Here is a 21,560-nt window from a genome sequence, read left to right on the forward strand (position 1 = left end):
ATCTGGGATTCCCCTTCCTCACCAGTGATACCCCATCCTTGCAACCCCATTGAAATCTAGTCACAGTGCAATGATACTCAAGTGGTGTTGTGAGTGACACATAAGACCATAAAATAAACAGTGAAGCTCATTCCTTGTTGCCAGTGCCCGCCACCCAAGACACACCCTCTGCTGCAGTCATTGCTTTGCCCCTCCTTTGCTGGCAGCTGTCGTTTCTGTTGTCCTTGCAAAGGTGGCAGCAGTGGTTCATCTGGGGTTACAGCTGTTGTCCGGGTTGTGCTGACAGCTGTAGATCTGCATTGTGGTAACGGTAGTCATCGTCCCATCTCAGCTGCTGTTACTGCTGTGGTCATTTCTTTATTGATAGATATCTGTACTGTTATTACAGAAGTGGTTGCTGATGTGGTCTATTATGTAGTTCCAACTGTTTTTGCTACTTTGGCAGCTGTTGTTGCTTCTGTGGTCGCTGCTGTAGTGGCAGTTGTTATGGCAGCAGTTGCTGATTTTGTGCTCATACCTGCAGTCATTGCTTTGCCCCTCCTTTGCTGGCAGCTATTGTTTCTGTTGTCTATGCAAGGGTGGCAGCAGTTGTTCATCCAGTCTTACAGCTGTTGTCCATGTTGTGCTGACAGCGGTAGATCTGCCATTGTGGGAACGGTAGTCACTGCTCCCATCTCAGCTGTTGTTAGTGCTGAGGTAATTTCTTTATTGATATATACATGTACTGTTATTACAGAAGTGGTTGCTGCTGTGACCTATTATGTAGTTCCACCAAGTTTTGCTATTCTGGCAGCTGATTTACTGATGTGGTAGTGGACGCTGTTGCTTCTGTGGTCTCTGCTGTTGTGGCAGCTTTTAGTGCTGCAGCGGTTCCTGTTCTGGCAGCTGTTGTTGATGTTGTCGTCATAACTGCAGTCATTGCTTTACCCCTCCTTTGCTGGCAGCTATGGTCTCTGTTGTTGTCATTGCAAGGGTGCCAGCAATGGTTCATTCGGGGTTACAGCTGTTGTGCTGGCAGCTGTAAATCTGCCATTGTGGTAACGTTGGTCACTTTTGTTATGGCAGCTGCTTTTACTGTTGTAGTAATTTCTTTACTGATAGATATCTGTACTGTTATTAAATTTGTGGTTGCAGCTTCCGTCCTTACTGATGTGGGTTACTGTTTCCTGCCATTGTGATAGCAGTGGTTACTTCTGTGGATGCAACTCTGCTTACATCCGTGAATGAAGCTGCTGTCACTGTTTGGTTCCTTTTAGCTTGCAGCTATTGTAGCAGTGGCTGCTAATGTGCTTGCAGCTGTTCTGGCTAGATCATGTTATTGTTGATGTTGCCCCTGCTGAGGTTGAAGCTAATCTGGGTGCTGATTGTTGCTACTATGGTTGTAGCTGGGATTTATGTTATGATCCCTGCTGTGGTTACAGCTTTGGTTACTGCTTTGGTTCTTGCAATGGTGGCAGCGTTGATCACTCCTGTGGCCCTGCTGTTCTTATAGTTCTAGTCACTGCTGTTATCCCTGCCCTGCTTGCAATTGTTGCTGCTGTGGCACCAGCACTTGTGGCTCTTGTCATTGCTGTGGTAGCAGCTTTCGCCGTTGCTGCAGTTCCTAATGTTGTGGCACCTGTTGTTGCTGCTGTTCTGGTTGTCATGATCATTTAAGCAAAAGGAACCAGGAGCTTTTGGGTAGGTCCAGCACACATGCTTCCTTAGTTAATAACTTAAATACAAGAGTATCCAGTTCTTTAGACAAGGTATTGGTACTAGTAAGCTGTCAGGTGAGTGGAATACGCTCCAATACGAGCAGATGTCCTCACACTCCCGGAAAGGTGTCATGGTTCATCGTCTGGGCGTGCTCCTCGTTGGGCCAGCGCTGCAATGCCCAATGGGCACCCACAAAGGGGCTCTTTGCCAAGATCTTTTAGTTATGCCGTCTGATGAGTGTGTGTATGTGGGGTGTAAAGAGTAGTATGGTGAAACGTTGATTAAAATAGGTCTAGTGGTGCTGGGTTTGAGTAAACTTTACTAGTGAAGCTCACTAACCTAATGAAAAACAGCAATGCGTGTGTGGGATGCAATGGTCCTAAAGAGCAGTCGTGATTAATCTCTAAAATATGAAGTCAACATGTTTCTTGCCTCCTTTAGCCCCTAAGGGGTCTATTGGCAATTCATCAGGACCGAAGTAAAGTTACCTACACTACTGCGTGACTTATTTTTTAATGTGTACTGAGAATTCAAGTAATCAGTCATACCATAAGTAACAAAGCATAATTCTACCTTATTTTACAAACTGACCCGTTGGAGAGTCAATTAGGATCTCAGGGGAACACAACAGAGCGAACTGCTTACTTGCAACTAGTTTGTGGCAATGCGTGTGCATACTCACCTACCCTGGCTCTGTATCCCTGAAACAGCTGGCCAAACAACTCATGCACAGTGAAGGGACAAGGGAGAGCACTAGCACTCCCCCACCACAGTGTCATCTTCCTGGACCTGGACCCGCCCCCAAGACTCGTCAGAGTCCTGGGGGCGGGTCCAGGGGGATTAAATAAAAAAATAATAAAACAGGTAGGTTTTATTATGGTTTTATTTGCAGCTGGTGGCAGGGGGGTGGCACTCCTCCACCTTAATGGAGGGGCCGACGCCTAATACAGCTCTCTTATGCTCTGCCCTTTTCCATCTCTACCTCCCACCTGCTCTCTGTACTTCTTCTACTGTCTTTTTGCTGTCATGATCTCCCTCTCTCTACCTCTTACATAGTTGGTTATCAGACTCTTTGCTCCAAGTCCTTTCTTTCTGCCTCCCTCTGCGCACCATCACATTGTTAAAAAGGGTTCCAAAGACAACCGGTAACCAAAGACCCTTTTATGTTGCCCGGCGGTATCGCCTCTATGACCCACCAATATTAATCAATGAAGAAGCAGGCGCTGGAGACTGGAAGGCGGGAAACGAGGATTTTATTCTCTCCGGAGGAGAACACATCAATTCAGACAGCAAGTATCGTCACGAGGTGCTCTAACCACATCTCTGAGGCCGGGCCTCTTATACTAGAGTTTACGACCTTTATTGCACATAACACATTCTCGTAATATTTTACTACTTGAAAGAACATCCTCGGAATCTCCCCTCCAGACCCGTTCCCACATACATTTACAGTTGGATTCCCCACCCCGGTCACAACAGGTGATGGTGGTCGCACAGCAGGGCATTCCGCCGATTCACGGAATGCGTGGGGTTGATCGGATCTCATGGGGTGGGGGCTTTGATCGGTTTGGGGGTCTTTTGATGGGGAGGGGAAGCTTCCTACTGTACGGGGTAATAAACAGTATCCGCAGGGTCAGGTGGCAGCCTGGGAACGAGGAAGACAAACGGGGACACAGGAAAAGGGGGTTCGCATCAAAAGGGTTTGAGGCCATGAAAGGAATGAAGGGAGGTGTCGCGCTGGGAACAGGATGGGGTTCCGTGGTGAAGCTGCGCTGGAGAGGGGTTTATGACCCAAGGCATGAGAGAGCGGGGGGGGTTGTCAGCGTGCGGGGGAATGCTTGCGAGGTTAAGAGAGAGAGAGACGCGCTGGCTATTAGTGAGGGGCAGGGAGGCCATGGTGCTCAAAATGGCTGCCGCTTACGCGCATGAATGGGCCTGGAAAGGGGCAAGATGGCGCCGATAATGTTCACCAAGTTTGTATTTATTTTTCACAGTCCTCCCTTTAACATTTCCAAGACATCTTGCTGGCCTATTTCCTATCTACCCCTATATGCAGTGATCATAAGTAAGGGAGAGGGGACTTGGGTGAAAGAACTGTACGTAAACATCACATTATAAACATCATATAAAAAAATCTCATCAGTCAGTAGGCGGGTTCATTGTTAAGTTGGTTGCAGGAAAAAGTCATCGTAATGCAATATCAGACTAGAATCACGTAGCGAGGGCGTTGGGTACAGATCATAGAATAAGAACTGGTAAATTATCATACAAATAAGTCCTTTTTGTATACGGTGGGTGCATAGTCAGTCCAATGGTGATTGGGAGAGAAAGGAGATACAGTAAAAATATCAGAGTTCTTTGTTGTCCTTTTGTCGTCTTCTGTCGGCACTGTTGAACACCTGGATTACCTATCAACAGAAATGTTCATGTGGATCGAGTCGTTGGGGGTAATTGTAAGATCAGTTCGTTTCTTGAGTCTCTGTGGTGGGCATTTCCTGTTGCTTCCATCATCTCCAAGGTGCTTGGTAGCGGGCAGAACCACAGACTTTGTTTATCTTTTCTTCGGGGGCGACCCTTGGTGGAGTTCTAGGTCACCGTTCTGGGATTTAACACAGTTCGTGGTCTACTTAGTCGGAGCTCCCTCCCTTTTGACGTAGGGAGTACTCTTCTCTGGGTAGCTCAGTAGGATTTGGAGGAACTTGGGAGTTCGGGTGGAAAGGTGCGGGTGTGAACAGTCCTTATGGTAGGTCGGAGGAAGAGGGGATGGAGCAAGGCCAAGTCGGGAACAGATCAGGGGGGGGGGGGGCGGAGAGTTTTGCGTCAGGCGAGTCCGAGACCATGTTCAGAGAGCGGGGGCTTTTTGGCACACGTTGATCATAGAGCAGGGGCTTCAGGTCAGCCCTTTCCTTAACTTTGTTTGAAACAGTGCCCCGTCCTGCGACTCCTTACTGCCGTGGTCTCGCCTTGGCCTCCGTTGCTGACGTTCCACAATCCGCAGTCAGGCCGCGTGCTCCCACATCCGGTCTCTTTCTCCTCCGACAGTGGTACCCTTAAATGAGTTTGAAAAGACAGTCTTTAGAGATTTTGCAGAAGAAGGTAATTACATAAATCTATTTCTCTCCCAACACCAAGCAGCAGGGGTAAGCACTCGCTACATTTGAGATTTTTGCGGCTACCGTATAAACAATTGATGATGGGTTTGCTGGATTCCTTACAACTTCCTTTTGTCGGCTAATTCTTTGGCGCTTTGATGATTATTACGTTCATTTGTCATATGTCTATTATAGTAGATGTCAGTTCTTCTGGCAGAGACCCATTTCCCTAGTACGAGTCTTGCAAGGCTAGGCTGGCCTTCAGGGCCTTGTATTTTACGAAAAAAAGTGTAGCGTGCTATTCACCATAGTCTGATAGGCGTCCTTCTGAGGGATGAACATAGGCTAAACAAGTCTTCATTACATCAAAACATCTTATTTTCAGCAAGGCTTACAGAAACAAGGTCTTTCGATTTTCGATCTAATTTTTAACTTTGCATACATCTTCCTAATTTTCTATATAAATCCTCGCAACCTGGTTACTACAAAAACTCGGGGGATGGTTTGCGATAATCATTAAACTTATCCTCGGGGAAGGTGGGATCTTATGAAAAACGATTAGGAACGTAGTGAATCGGAGCAATGTGCGTTTTTCAAGTTCTCGTTCAGGGCGGCTGATACCAAACTGGGGGCATTTTGGGTAGATGGGGGTGTCTCGATCATTTCTTACAGCTTGGGGTACGGAGACAATTTGCAATGGGGATGGTCGTATTACTACAGACATATTTTATCATAGAAGCCACTGACAAATAGTTCCCTCAGAGCGGGTCAAATTTAGGGAACCTTAGTCGTCTTACCTGTCCCTTTCCTATTGGCCAATTTAAATTTCATCCATATTTTAGTGGAAAAGGAGAGGTAGTAACGTGGTATCGATACAATTTTATTTAGGACAAATTTGTGCAAATACTTGTGGTATTTGGGGCCAATCAGGAGGTGCACCAGGTTCGCCAATTAGGTGCCAGTTGTTTAGGAAGAGGGAAAGCGTGGAGGGGTGGAAGAGTGAGTGAGAGAGAGAGAGAGAGAGAGAGAGAGAGAGAGAGAGAGAGAGAGAGAGAGAGACAATAGGCCGAACAGTACACGTGTGACATAGAGAATGACCGTGTATTGTTTGGGCTATTCAGTGCGTTACCCAACGTTAGACGTTTCGGGTCTGTGTTAGGAGGTGGGAAGCATGCAGTTTTGGGACAGAAAAGCGTTAGATTTGGTAAAGAGGTCGTGAGAGCGTCCTTGTTGTGCCATTTTGTAGCGCTAGTCCGTCTTCATGCATCGGGCGTGACGTGGTTCCAGATCCCTTATGATACTCTAATCGGGATTCTAATGTAACCTGCAGAGGGAAAAAGGGGAAGAAAAAGGGGAGGTAGGGGGACAACATTCGAACACATCAAATGTAAGGGCACGAAAATCCTTTACTTACCACATACTCGTACTTGTCTCTTCGGGATATAATCCCTTAGGGTTCTGGTTTCTTAAAGTCATGGGGGCAGGCAATGTGATAGGTGGTTCATGGGGAGGTTCGAGGATGGCGTTAAGGATCGTGTGTAGTGAAAAACGCTAAAAAGAGGAATCAGAGGTGCCTAGCGCGAGGTACCCGGTTTCGTAGATGTATCCGGTCATCGGGGTCCCAAAATCATTCCCAAAGCTGTGATGTTCTTAAGGCATACCAGTTCTTTGTTCAACCCTGTACCTTAGTACCTTCGACCACCATATCCTTATAGCAATTTATCAATCACACCATTTTACTTTACCCATTCTCTGAAGTCGAGGTCCTTCTTCATAAGCAGCGTATCATACCTTCGTTTTGACCATCAACCCAGGGCCGAACAACCATTTCTCGGATAACCTTAAAAAGAGAGCAGAACAGTTGCGCACAGAAAAACCCTCCCACCGATACCCGTATTTACAAAAGTACGCGGAGCCTATCCATAGCTTCTAAGACTTTTATTTGTAGAGTTATTCAGTACGTAAAAGGTGAGAGCGCAATTCACATTTTGGCCTGACATGTCGTCGATGGAAGCACATACAGTAGGGGGTTATTTTGTAGTACAAGAACATGTAAAAAGGTCTAATTAATTATTTGTAAGTAACCAAAAACATTTCATTGCGTGACGAAGGAATCAGGGGCATTTCAGTTCATAGATGGAAACACAGTCAAGCTCATCGTAATCACATTTCCTAAATGCAAACCGCGGGCGTGCATCATGAGCGACGTTATGTATCAGTTACAACAAATATCAAAAATAAATTGTTCATTGAAATCAACATTTTTACAGAACCTCTTCTTAAATGTTTGCCAAGTGCACCCTCCTCCCTTTAACATTGAGTGCGCAATGGTTCATATATATATACATATATATCTTAGTACATCAAGTTTCATTAGCTAAGGAACACCATGAGGCACCCGTAAGTTCCATTGATACCAGCGCCATTTTGGGCGAGGCCGGTTTAGTCCGGAAGTAGCATCAGGGGCAAAATATCCCCGACAATTGGCGGTTGGACCAGAGTCCCTTTCGGTAGTCCAAAAGAAAACTGTGCTAACAAAGGGGCTGGTGGTGTGGACCGTCAATCAAGAGAGGGAGGGGGTAAAGTCTCTCTTACCGGGTCATGTTGATGTTCAGCCGGAACTTGCTCGAGTTCGTTAGCCCATAATGTTCCTGGGTGGTTCAGACGGAAGCTGATGCAGACACGAGAGCACCGCCATCTTGTTGCTGTGCCGTGGTTATTTCATTTGAGATTAATGCAGCTTTTCCTCACCGGAAGCCTGAAGGGGCCGAGGGCTCTTGGGACTTTGGTAGAATCTTCAAAGTCGAGGGGATGTTTTGTCGATGGTGGGGGCTTGCGCCCAGGTGGGCAAGCGCCCGAGTTGCAATTTCGGACAAAGTTACTCCAGCGGCCTAGACCCGCCTTTCAAGGGCCCAGACGCCATTTTGAGGCCCTGCAGCAACCTTTGCCGTATCCATCAGGAGCGGAGGAAAACTTCTTGTGATGGCGAAAAACAGAGCATCATGCGGTTGGAGCAGGACATTTTGGTTCGGGGCGCCAGGGTGCAGCAGTGGAGCCTTCATCTGGGGAGGTGAGGGAGGCTCACCGTGCCGTCTTCCTCTCCCGGTGCATCCTACGCCGTCTCTTGGAATCAGGGGCGCACATGATGACCACCCTACACCCCTGATTCCGACTCTTGGGGGACCACTGTACATCCGGTACTCCGGAAATATGCCCGTCGGACATTGTATGTCCTGTACTACGGAAATATACCAGCCGGACATTATATTTCCTGTGCAGCGTAGGTATATGGCCGTCGCCCGGCTGGAGGACATCGGCGTCGGGCCAGGGCAGGGAAGCCTCCTACCTGTGGAGGTGGAAGAGGCTCGTCCGCGTCGCCTCTTCCTCCCTGCCCACCCTGCATCCGTTCGATGGAGGAATTCGTGATGGCCGGACCAGGAGATATGAGGGAGGGGGTCATTTTCATCCGCCCCCTCCCTACTCGCGGTCCGGGGGACGCCATCCCTGGAAGGGCAATATGGGAAGACCATTTCATTGCCCGCTGTGTGGGGTCTCCAGTACCTTCTCGCCAGCAATCTCTTTTTGGGCTCATGGTTGCTGGCAGGCCCCGCCCCACACGTGCTATGTGTTTCGGATGGGCGGGACCATCGAACTGTTACATTTCGAGGACTTCCGGAGTGAGCATAACATGTTTTGTATTTTTCCTATTAGTCAAGTTTGCTTTTTAGAGAGTTCTACTAGTTATTCTATTTACTGTTGGTTGTGTGTTTTACCGTAATTAAATCCTAAGTTATATAATAGACGCTTGGCTTTCTTGAATCTTTTCTCTAACGGGGGGGGTTGTTTACACTGACCTGCAGTTGTGTTTGTTTTTCAGAGTGGGGGAGCAACAGAGAGCAATCAGTCCCAGAACTCCAACATGTCGTTAAAATTTGTCTGACGAAATCTGTGCCACCGAGCATAATCGAACGGGGTGGTCCTGTCTGTTCTGTCTGCACTAGTCTGATTGGTTTTTATCTCACGTCTTTTTCTTTTCTGTCGGTCCGTCCTTTCTGTCACCCCTTCATTCTTACCTATGCTTTGCAGAGTCGGGCATTTGGCTTTCCAGTGTCCAAGACATTTACAGAAAGCACATTGGTTTTGTTTTAAATCTGTCCGTCCTGTGCGTAATGTCGGGGGATTACCTTCGGGTCGTTGTGTTCCGGGGTTGGCTTGTCGGCACATCCCTTTACACCATTCGCTTTTCATGTCTACTCCTCGGGACTGTGCCATCGCTGGCCCTTCCCTTTGCCTACTAGACGTTTGGGGGGTTGTCCGTCGTGTCCCTTCACCTTCTCCGAATTCGTCGCCTTCCCTTCGTCGTGCGGCTTCTTTGCGCCACATGCCGAGACTATCGAGCATAATAGGTGTTGTTTCATTTCTACGAAGGGCTATTTCCACCGTTTCTATTTTGTCAAGATCAAAGGATCCTCTCAGTGGCCACTGTCTTTCTTGATCCTTTTTCGTATATTTATGCCACAGCTCACTATAGGCTATAGCAATTAATCCATGCTTCATGAACATGTCCTTATTAGGGGTGCCTTCCAGCGGAGCCGGATGGTTCATCTCTAATAAGCGGTCCGGGTAAAACAGGCTACTGACCAGTGGGGAGAAGACAGGCATGACGGATCACAATGGGATAATAGTCAGCACTACCTATCTTATCACTGCGCGCAAAGACTAGACAGAATATTTCTATTCTACGTTGTTTGCACGTAGTGAATACCTCATGAACCAATTCTGAGCAATCGATCAACGTTAGGTCAAAAATAAAAAATCAATATGGTCAATGGGGAGAATAAGTAGGCTCGCAAAGGTTCGCGTCACCTACCCTTTCACTATCTGTAAAGAGGGGACCTAATCTTCCCTGTTTTCAGACAGAGAATCTCCAGAAAACAATCTATAACAGTTAATCAATGTTAGGTCAAAAATAAAAAATCAATATGGTCAATGGGGAGAATAAGTAGGCTCGCAAAGGTTCGCGTCACCTACCCTTTCACTATCTGCAAAGAGGGGACCTAATCTTCCCTGTTTGTAGACAGAGAATCTCCAGAAAACGATCTATAACAATTAATCAATGGGGGGGGGGGCAATTGTTCAATGGGGAGGGGGAAAATAGGTCCGACGGGTGCGTACCTATCCTTCGCTGTTTATAAAGGGAGAGCCTGTTGTTTCTCCGTTTGCAGACAGCGAATCTCCAATAAATTAACAAAGAGTAATACTAGTATTTTCACAACAATTATCAATTACTTCCAATTATCTATCACTATCGCAATTTCGTCGTGTTTACACGACCTTACCCGGACCGCATGGACAGTTTCTCGTCTTCCGAATCCAGCGCCCGATCGTCCTCTTCTCTTCGTACTTCTCGTGGCACTCCTGATGGTTCCCAGTCAGGATCGCAGATCACTCGGGAGAGGTCTGTTCGGAACCAGTGAAGTTCGGATGATCGGCTGTCAGACGAGGGTCTATCGGACAGGGTACCTTCCGATCGTTGCAGTCGTTCACTCTGTCGTCAGGACCTCTCCCACTGGATCCACGAGTCGCTGATGGGCCCCACGTTTGGGACGCCAATTGTTAAAAAGGGTTCCAAAGACAACCGGTAACCAAAGACCCTTTTATGTTGCCCGGCGGTATCGCCTCTATGACCCACCAATATTAATCAATGAAGAAGCAGGCGCTGGAGACTGGAAGGCGGGAAACGAGGATTTTATTCTCTCCGGAGGAGAACACATCAATTCAGACAGCAAGTATCGTCACGAGGTGCTCTAACCACATCTCTGAGGCCGGGCCTCTTATACTAGAGTTTACGACCTTTATTGCACATAACACATTCTCGTAATATTTTACTACTTGAAAGAACATCCTCGGAATCTCCCCTCCAGACCCGTTCCCACATACATTTACAGTTGGATTCCCCACCCCGGTCACAACAGGTGATGGTGGTCGCACAGCAGGGCATTCCGCCGATTCACGGAATGCGTGGGGTTGATCGGATCTCATGGGGTGGGGGCTTTGATCGGTTCGGGGGTCTTTTGATGGGGAGGGGAAGCTTCCTACTGTACGGGGTAATAAACAGTATCCGCAGGGTCAGGTGGCAGCCTGGGAACGAGGAAGACAAACGGGGACACAGGAAAAGGGGGTTTGCATCAAAAGGGTTTGAGGCCATGAAAGGAATGAAGGGAGGTGTCGCGCTGGGAACAGGATGGGGTTCCGTGGTGAAGCTGCGCTGGAGAGGGGTTTATGACCCAAGGCATGAGAGAGCGGGGGGGGTTGTCAGCGTGCGGGGGAATGCTTGCGAGGTTAAGAGAGAGAGAGACGCGCTGGCTATTAGTGAGGGGCAGGGAGGCCATGGTGCTCAAAATGGCTGCCGCTTACGCGCATGAATGGGCCTGGAAAGGGGCAAGATGGCGCCGATAATGTTCACCAAGTTTGTATTTATTTTTCACAACATCATTCTCTAAACCCTTCTGGGTGCAGGAGGGAAGCGGTTGGCCAGCGCAAAGCACTTTTTTGCATTTCTACAGTGGAAATGCAAGTAGCCAGTGGTACTCGCCAGTCACTTCTCTGCTACACCCAGTAGGTCTAAGCGAATTATATGATAGTGTGCAAGAGATGATGGCAGAAGCTACAGCTTCTCGACACAGCTCGCTTTTTGCTTAAGGCTCCCAGAGGAGCTTGGGCAGGGCTTTAAGTGGGATGAAAAAACTAGGGGGTCTCTCAAAGGGGTGTGGCCAATGTAATTAAGGGTGTGGCTTAAAAACACAACTAAAAATCTGAGTTTAGTCTAGTTTGCTGCCCGACTTTGTATTTGGCTATTTCTGTCATTACATCCAGATATATGGTGCAACAAGTAACATCATACCTACAGCAAGTCAGGACTATTGGCTTTGTCAATGGTTGTTAGTTGCATAAAATAAATAAGCAGCAACTATGGCTTGTAGATAATATTGAAAAAGCTTCCACTTACAGCCCTGGTGACACCACGACAATGTTGCTGCTCCTGAGTTTCAAAAAGAGAAGGGAAATCCAGAGAGAAAATGACTCTATTTAACGAATTTCCCTACCCCTAAAACGCTCACCTGGCATGACGTCATGCCGTAACTTCTCCACCAGTGAGAAGTGAACAGTGTGACCTGCTGTCACTGCAGTCCGGAACACCGGACCGCCTGTGCCAGGGCACAAAACAGAGCCCGATAGAGACCCGTTTCGAGGCCTCCTTTAAAAAACTGCCGGTGCTCAGCACCGGTGAGACCCGGCAAACTTAAAGCCCTGAGCTTGGGCCAAGCCACAGCCAAAGACCTGGCTCGAGCCAAGCTGGAGCCTTCAGTGGTTCACCCACCTCTGCTGTCTAAGGAGCCTCCTCCTCTTGCTAGATCCAGTCTCTCATTGGCTAGCTTGATGATTATCAGGGTCGAACTGGGACAGAAGATAGGCCCAGGCATCAAGATATCTAAAAAAAAAAAAAAAAAAAAGAAGCCCAGGTTTGCAAATCTGGGCTGTTTTCAAGTTATCTAAAGAGATGCTCTATACATGCTTTGCTGTGTATGGGAGACTGTATGCATGTGTGCCTGCTGCAGGCAATGTTTGTGGTGATAGGGGGAAATCTACTGTAACATTCGGTCCACCAGACTTCAAAATAGACCTACAAACTGACCAAAACGTGGCCCTCACACTGACCTGCCAGGCTACACCTTCTGGCACTGCTTTATTGCACTGCGGTATGGGGCAGTCCGACCCTGTGCATTCTGGTAGTTGGAGTCTTTGCTTCCATCGAACCAATTAAACAGATAAATCTAATAATACTGATGTGTAACAAAAAGCCACGGCTGGGAGCACTTGTCTTCAACTAGCTGGAATCAGGAGGTGGAAACACTTGTTTTGCGTCCTTCTTGTATGTACTGTTTGTATGTAACTAATGCCTCGCCCTCCTCCCTTTAGGTAAATCCACGTGGCTCTGTCTGACATGGCAGCGGTCCAGTCGCGGGCTCTCCTCTAGAAGTATTAACTCATTTATTCATTTTTAGCAAACCAAGACTACAACTCCCAGGAGGCATTAATGTATTAAATAACAATCCATCACTGTACAAGCGATGTTTTTTCGACATAGAATGCCCTGGACCTTGAATTATGTGTTCTTGTAAATGTACCGCCTAAAGTTTTGACCTAAAGTAACACTCTGGTGATGGCCGGCATGGTGTTTCCTACAGAAATCACCTTATAAAATTAATACAAAGAAGCCAACGTTCACATTTACAATAAATTCTGCAGAAATACCTCCAGTGCGCGTCTGTATGTAGCGCACATGCCACTAAACTGGCAGGAACGTACCATTATTGGAGACAGGGGGCGGGGAAGGGGGACCTGGAAATCATAGCCGCACGCGTCTCCCCTAGAAGCGCCCCCATTCTGTCTAGCACGATTACGTGTCATTATCCGGCCGTTCTCTGTTGCTCCCAGCCTCCCCAACCCTGTTTCTATTTCCTCCCCAGCCATGCACGTGCTGCTTTCTCCACCCCCTTTTGCCTGAGTTGGACCTGCCCTCCCAGGTGCAGATTAAACAGAGATGAGGCTGTAGTAGCTGAGTCGGTCGCTGGGTGTCTGAGAGGCAGCGGTATTAAGTGTGCCAGCACTGAGTTTAGTTGGGGTTGTATTTTTGTGGTGGGGGTAGTGGTACTGGCGGTGTCCTGCTAGTGTGGGTGGGGCAGTCGTGCTGCAAAGATTAGAGTGTCTACTGGTTGTCCGGTCCGTGCAAAAGTAATGTCAGTGGGTCGGTAGCTGGCAGTGGTTGTCTCGGGGTCGGTAGCGGTAAGAGTGGTTGTATGGTGGTCCGACGGTCTGTGCCTCCTGCTTTTCTCGCCTTATGCTACCGTGTGCCAGTCTGTGGGGTATGTTGGTGCCCGCCAGTGCACCTGCCACTTTCCCCCGTGGCACCGCCTTCGCTGCCGTCCTGATGGACGTGCACGTCCCCCATTGAGTCCGAGCTGGACCGGGGGTGGGCCGGAGTGTGAGGGGGCCATGGAGTGCTGGAGCACGCAGGGGGCGATGGACGAAGACTGCAACGGGAACCTACAGCTGGACAACGCTCTGGAGGAAGGTAAGGCGAGCACAGTACCGGGAACTTCCATGCAGAGCGGGCTTCGCGCAGATTGCCGCTGTATCACTTTAAATGATGAGATAACTCAGGCGGTTGAGTGCTAGCTGCTGGTTTATGTATGTAACGCGCCGGTTATTGGTTTCAGTCCTGATGGGGACGTCACGGGCGTTCATCCTTCCAAGGTTGACAAAATAACCTCTATGGAATTTCAGTGAGAATGTTACTATAGTTGCAGGATGCTCCTAGACTAAAACAGTGTTAAATAAAACATTTATAGTTGTTTGGAAGTGTGGGAATCTGCCCCCATTTTCAGTTTGAGTGTTATTTTCGTTGTGTTTGGATGTGTGTGTATGTGTGTCGTTCTTTAATTTCGTCTTATGGGTGGGGTCACGGCTCTGTTCCCTGATTATGCTTTGTAATGCCAGAGTGTGCAGCTGCTTGCACCGGTGGAGTTGATGGCTGTGTCTGAGTGATCTTACACTGCGTGAGATCAAATGTTCAGGCCTTGGGTTGTCTACGGCATCGTGCGAGGGTCTGTCCACCCGTACACTGTGAGAAGTAAGGGTAAGAAGCACATTACTCAATGGGGACGAGAGCTGAGGGTCTGTCCATGTTCCACTGTGGGAGGCCAGAGCACGGCGCTTGATTACATCGTGGGTGGTGAGGCGATGGCCCAGATTTTTTTTGTGTTTTTTTTTGTGTTTTTTTTTTCTCACTTTGGGAGGTGATGGGTCAGCCCATGTGAAACGGGGGCGCGACGGCTTCCTCTCCTCCACACGGAGGACAGTGACCCATGCAACAACAAGACGTGTTTGTTTATATAGTTCTCCAAAGCTGCTGCTTTGACACTTGAGACTCAGTGGTCCTGGTCTTGGCATTACCAGCGTGTAGGAAAGTTATTTATAGCAACAACAAAATAGCGTGGATTTTAGAGGAGCTTTCAGAAAAGAAAGAGTAAAAATAACGCATACCATCCCTCCCAAAAATAAATGTAAAGTCTACACCCTGCCTTCGGGTGCCTCATCACAATATCCTCATGTCTGAAAGTGTATTGCTTGACTTTTGTTTTGGAATATCGAGTGTGCACCTTGTTGTGGGTGGTCCCGCCCCCTTGTTTACATATTTCACTGCGGGGCCGCGCTGACGCTCTGCACGTATCCCTTGGCTCCGAGCACCGTTCTGTCATGCAGCCGGCGTTCCTCCTCGCGCCCTCGTCCAGAGAGGGGTCCTGTGGCCAGGGCCTCTCACAGAGGCAAAGTATATGTTTATCCCATTCTGCTAACGCCGGGATCAGGGAGATTAGCTGGTGTGAATGCTTTGTCCGGGCCCATTGTCCTAGAGTTTCACAAAAAGTGCACCGTGCATGCATTGCATTTAAACACGTGGCTAGTGCATTTTTTACACTTGGGGAAGGGCTCAAATGTGAGTAATGGGTGATGATGGTGAGTATTTTGCCCTCATGCATGTCCAGAACGGGTTTAGATGGACCTATAATGCGTAGAATTCATTGTGGATGTTTCCAATGTAAATGAGAAGGAAGGAAGGGGCTCTCTTTAAACAGGGCGACCTGTGCTTATCTGCACAGACATTGTGGCAGCAGCAATGTAGGTGGCCCGAGGGTGTTTTGAATGAATCTATGATAATAAACCCTGTGTGGACACGGATGCTGGCTGTAGATGCTAACGGGCAGCCCTTTCTGGGCGGTCCATGTCTCACCCCCGCTGCAGCGCCATTGTCGGACATTACTTGCCCATCTCTCTCTGCTCTTACTGTGCCATAACTGTTACTGCTTGTAAACTCCTCGCTACTTCTGGTAGCTCATTCTACATATTTAGCAGTCTGTGTGCAGATTTCCATATGCTAGCCACAATCCTACATGCTGCCAGACACCCGCGTCCTGCTTATTTGTTCTACAGTTATACCTTCACCAGTGGATTCTGCTCATTTCTTCATCTGTATTTCTACCTTGTGGGGTGGAGGCATCTACCTTCTCTTCACAGGTCTGCTTTATACTTCCACAGTGTTTCACTTCTTGCAGCTCTGTTCAGGATAAACCTGCCCTGAGGATGCTATATATAAACATTTACTTTCTTCACGTTAGTGACCTCTCATCCGCTTACCAGTTCATTCACTAATTATCTGTGCATCTAAGCACAGATTGCGTTTACTAAGCCTTGTTCCTGTCTGGGTGACTATAGGCTTTCAGGTCCTAAGTGTTGATTGTGGTCTTGATTTCAGTGGTGTCTCATTCACCAGTGTCGTCGTTCACCCAATCGATGTCTCATTTACGGATATGTTCACTCTTTCTTTTTATTAATACCCACATTGAGGAGCGATCCCCACAGGTTTCGAAGTAGGATCCTGGGGCGCCAGGTGTTCTAGCATGGACTGAATAAATGCATTTGGGCCCAGAAAAGATATACAAAGATATTATGTAGAACATGGTCTTCTTTTATAACATACGTCCCTTCATCAGGTGTAAGAAACTGTAACCTGGTTGTAAGTGTTTTGTAGCAGAAGGGGTCCCAGGGTGGTACCTTTGATCCAATCAACAGCTACAATGAACACATTTCGGAAGCGAACACAACGACCAATGCTATACTGTTTGAAGATTGGGCACATTGATGTCTAATTTGGGGCGGGGGTTAGTTATTTCTGTTGCTTTCACTGATATTGGTGTCCATTTAGGGTGAGTGCAATCAAAACTCGGCTTAGACTGCCTGATGTCCCACGCCCTAGCATTTCTGCCCTCTACTAGGCCGTGCATTCTAACAACAACGAGCCACCGCCACAAGGCCCTCTCTCTGTTTCCACCCATGAGCAGCAGTGTTTTGTACACGTGCAGGCTGTCTGCGTGTCGCACCCCAGGCGGGGCTGCACTGTTAAGAGATCTGGTCTCCTGCCAGCCAGGGCGGTGCCACTCCCGCAAGATATGCCTGGTTTCGGTGGCACCTGCGAGTGAACTGATTTGTTTGTTTAAGTTGTTGTGCAGAATTGGCTAGAATTTCTTGCACAGTGTGATCTTCGCCGCCGCCTGGACTGAGGCCAGGCCGTGCCCGAGGTGCTGTCCTTAACGTAGCCCTCACTTTAGGCTTGTGAGCCACGTGACTGACTCTGCCCCTGCCCCACTATGTTGACATGAGAATAGCAGGCCTAGAACAATTAGACTTTAGAACATAGCATGGCTTTTCTCCTCAACACAACCATACACGCCCTCTAGTGTGCACGCATTATGTACAGCAGGCAGAGACGTTTTGAGGCATGGGCAAAGTGGGCGCTGTCCCAGGGGTCCCCCTGATAGAGCCATCTCTGTTCTGCAGACAGGTTTGTCCTGATGACCTTGGAAAACATTATTCTTAAAACAACTTGTTTCATTTATTTATTTTTAATGTGAGTCTATTACAGACGTTTTGCTGAGAAATGTTATATTTCATGCAACATCCATAAAAAGTCAATTGTAGATCAAAAAGAAACTCGGCTGAGAAGTGAGAGGGCGTCACAGATTCTTTGCAGTAACATTAGTGAGCTGCGACTGTGTTACAATATTGCAAACACACATCCCTGTCACTGAATATCCGATGTAAACACGTTTAGAATTTGGCCGAGTGTGCCTATGCACTGTCAGTGACCTGGACAAAGAAGGCATGAAAGAGCTGAAACTGGAGCATACATTCAAAGCTGTTCTGTACAGCCCCCAGCCCCCTCCCCTAAATTCGCTTGCTCGGGGCCCCTACATTCCTTAAGATGTCTTAGCCTGGGGTGAAAGAGGGGGTCATGCGTGGGACCCAGGATGGGTACCTCTGGGTGTAGCATACCACGTTTCCGGCTCTTTGAATCGGACTGTGCGTCCCATTACCTGCCTTCTGTATATAGACGCCATGTGCCCCGGAGCCCCTCCCCGCGCCTGTTCATGTTGGGACAGGTGGGGCTTAGAAGAAGGTGCTCGGGGCTCTACCGGGTCAGATCTGGAGTGATAAGGCAGGTGTGCAGATGATAGCTGGGGGGCAGGGGAGCGGCCATGATGCTTCTTGAGAAGTGCTCCTCGCGGCCTGGAGCACGTAGGCACGCAGGTGCAGCAGTGGGAAGGAATCCATAGGCCTGCATCACGATGGAGCCTCGGTCTGGGTGCATGCTGCAAACCGGCTCCAGTGGTAAGAACTGTCATAAAGACACAATCGGGGGCCAGAGGTATCTTTTTGGAAGCCAGTGTGGTTGGTACACACATCTTTCTCTGACGTGCATCTTTCTCAGGACTGCCAAGCCTGACCGCATAGTGGCTATTATTCTGATTTAAAGTTTGCAAAGTCCTAAGGTGTCCCCAGAGGTCCAGCTTTCCTGCGGGGATTTCTGGCGGGGAACTTTTACTGGTAGTTTATATTTCGAATCTCGGGCACCCAGTGTCCTGAAGCAACCTGTCACTTGAGCAAGGCCTTGTTAAAATGACTGAGTGTACCCCCCAAACCGAACACTAGAAGTGCCCCCCGCCATGCCCCACTCAAATCTGGCTTCTAAGTAATTCCATTGGCCTGGGGCTCGAGGTGTCCAGGGCTTGTGTTACACAGTTGTGGATATCGCAATATACGAGAGCCACGGAGAGGGTTGCAAAGTCGGTCAGGTCTGGCGTCGACCAATGGGTTGCTCTCTGCATTTCAATTCATGGCACTGGTAAACTGACCAACCTCCAGCCGTGGTTGCATCCTAGGGTAGATGTCCATTCTGGTGCAGCCATAACCTGTAATGGAGGATCACAAAAGGGGCCTGAATTTACAGAGCAGTGAATTGACTGGTCTCATTTCAGCAGAACGTACCAGACCCCTCACTTCCCTTACTTGTTGACACACCAGGAGGGCTTAGGGAGGTACTTGAGAAGGAAATGTGTTAGTCAGTGGATGCTGCCTCTTAAGGAGGAGACTTGATGGGGGGAGGGGTTACACTCCTGCTTGTCCTTGTTCACCCTACATTCACCTCCAGGTATTTTCATTACTATTTGACTTTTGGCGTGCTCAACGGAAACGTGCTCAGCCCAATCGTCACGTGTTAAACTAAGTCACATCCTAAATGGAACACCACTAGGTCCCAAACCGATGTCACAGCTGTGTACTGCATTCAGCAGTCAATATTTTCGGAACCATCTGAAACATGAGAAATCTGGAAAAATGGCCTCTTTTCCTTGCGTGTGGATTGGATCAGTGTAATTGTGCATAAAATAGTGAACTAAAGGATTAAAAAGAGAACAGCATACAAGAATTGTTAAAATGTCAAAAGGTTCAGAAAATATTGACTGCTGAATGCAGTACACGGCTGTGACATCGGTTTGGGACCTAGTGGTGTTCCATTTAGGATGTGTCTTAAGGAGGAGAAGCATGCTTTACAATAAGGTGATGGTCATGTGCTCCATCATGGTCTGTGGCGTAGTAAGGGATGAGCAGGAGTCACTGTGGCACAAAGTCTCTATTTGGGTGGTCCGGCCATCCAACGAGCTCATAAATATGTGCAGACTGAGGGTGACTTCCTAGAAAGGTGCCATTATTGGGTACAAAGCCTTCAGATCCACAGTTCTTCTCCAAGAGTCGCCATATATGAGGCAAAGCACCCGCCCTCCGCCCTCGATGCACTGGCATCTGATGTGCCCAGGACGGTCTCAGCGCGTGCAGCTCTGCACGTCCGCAGTGTTTACTGCATCGGGCTTAGCGCAGCATGCCCGCCTCCTTCCCAAGCGTCTGTCTGCTTCCTGAGCGTGTACCCAAGGCCCTGTCTTCTCATCAAGGGACGATGACCCTAATTGGATATAATTGGGGTACGGTCTCTGCTCGACCAGCCTTGACCCTGGCAGTCAAAGGGGGTGTCTATGGTGCACATAGGCTGTCGAGACTCATTTTCTGGAAGGAGTGTTTTAAAAAAAAAAATATTTATACACACCATTCCTCTAGGTATCCAGACATGGCGATGGGATGGGTGAGTTCATCATTGATCGCTTGCCCGTACAGGCTTCAGGCAAGGTTCGGCTGGACGAAGTCTCTAGGGATACTCTGGGGCTGTAATTGAGGTGGGGCTCATGGTGCTACGCAACTTTGAAAATAGCCCAGCCATCAATGTTTCCCTTATGGGAATGGTGATCAGTGGGCATCTAGTCCAGGTTGAAGACTGGTCATAAGTGGTTTACTGAATTTAAGGGCATGTCAAACTGTGTGTCTTGTGCTAGGTACTGTGCAGTCAATTTATTAATCCTTATTAGGTTAGCCTTGTATCTGGTAGGCCCTGCCTCATGGCCCGGGCAAGGTCTCTGGTTTGAGCCGTGAACCTTGGGGGTCCACACTTTCTCCCACTCTCTTCAATCAATTCATGGAGCCTCTAACAGAATTTCTGATATTGTCCAACATCCATTATCACATGTATGCTGATGACACTCAACTGTACCTGAAAGTCTCCTCCCCAGAGGACATCCGGTCTCTCAACTCAGTACTTCAGGAAACACGAAGTTGGCTGACACGCAATCATCTGAAATTGAATTCTCTCAAAACAGATTTCCTCCTCATTGCCCTAGACAAACTGCCCCGCATCCGCTTACAGCCCTCAACTTCACTCCAAACATCATTGATTCTACGAACTCTCTCGGAATAATGCTTGATAAACATCCAAAGAAGCAGAAACACATTAGTGCTGCCACCAAAGGAGCGAACTCCAGTTGACCAGCCTAAGGAAAATAAAGCCATTCCTACCCCACAACGACCTCAAGACTGCGGTGCAAGCATTAGTGATCTCTAAACTGGATTATGGTAGCGCAACCCTATGTGAACTTTGAGATTGAAGATGGTGCCACTTAAGGCTTCTCTCAATTCAGCTGCAAGGCTCATTACAGGCTCCAAACTTTATCATCACATCTTGCCTGAGTTAAAACTCTAAATTGGCTCCTGTGTGAGGCAAGGATACATATTAAATTGCATGCTTGACCCACAAAACTCTACATTTCAAAAGTGAAGTTACATAGATTCAGATGAAGAAATTTCTAAGCTAGTTCCCCAGCCCACCCTAGGACTCTCTACCTGACTGTTGTCTGTAGTGAACTGCTATGAATGTTAGCTGTTTTGTCCTTGTCCTGTTCGGTTGTGGTATTATCTACGGCTTCCTTCATAAGAAAGTCAAAGAGGTTCTGATGGAGAAATTTCTGTTTCGTTCTCCAGTTTTACCCTAGGACTCGCTTTCTTTCTTTTGTCTTTATTGAAATGTTATGATCTGATCGATGTTTGTCCTTTTCTGGTCCAGTATGTGCTACTGTCATTATTTTGTGTACCTTTGGTAGTTCCAATGTGTAAAGCACTCTGATACCCTCTGTGGTCTTGTTCGTGCTGTATAACACTCCCTTAAATAAATACATTTAAAAAATGACGATGGATGTCTCTTATCCTCGGAGACCAAATTCTTGGCAGCTTCTCGCTCCAATTCAAGCTTTAGATTTGTGTGTGTAGGTGAAGGTTAAAACTTTGAATTTGAGTCCACTTGGTGATGTGTCCTGGTTACAGCTTTGGGTTTTAGGCAGCCTTGGGAAGGGCAGGCTCTTCTGCTTATCACAACCTTCATTTGGAGGGTTTGGTAAAGGGTGATCTGGTGTCCTGGTTACAGGAGTGGGTTTCAGT

The 21,560-nt window shown here is 47.9% G+C and overlaps 1 protein-coding gene across 5 annotated transcripts in view; it reads left to right on the forward strand.

The window, feature by feature from the left end:
* The window catches only part of HAP1 (huntingtin associated protein 1), a 505,788-nt gene that overhangs the window by 451,445 nt on the left and 32,783 nt on the right, over positions 1-21,560 (forward strand). The window contains exon 1 of one of the 5 annotated variants that reach the window (XM_086924166.1): positions 13,391-13,926. The exons of the other annotated variants lie outside the window; for them this stretch is intronic. Coding sequence (XP_086780292.1) covers positions 13,848-13,926 — 79 coding nt within the window. The 5' untranslated portion in view covers positions 13,391-13,847. Of the gene's footprint in view, positions 1-13,390; positions 13,927-21,560 lie in introns of those variants that run through there. 5 annotated transcript variants of the gene reach the window in all.

The sequence above is a fragment of the Lissotriton vulgaris genome, chromosome 5 (genome assembly GCF_964263255.1).
Source record: "Lissotriton vulgaris chromosome 5, aLisVul1.2, whole genome shotgun sequence".
Lineage (NCBI taxonomy): Eukaryota > Metazoa > Chordata > Amphibia > Caudata > Salamandridae > Lissotriton > Lissotriton vulgaris.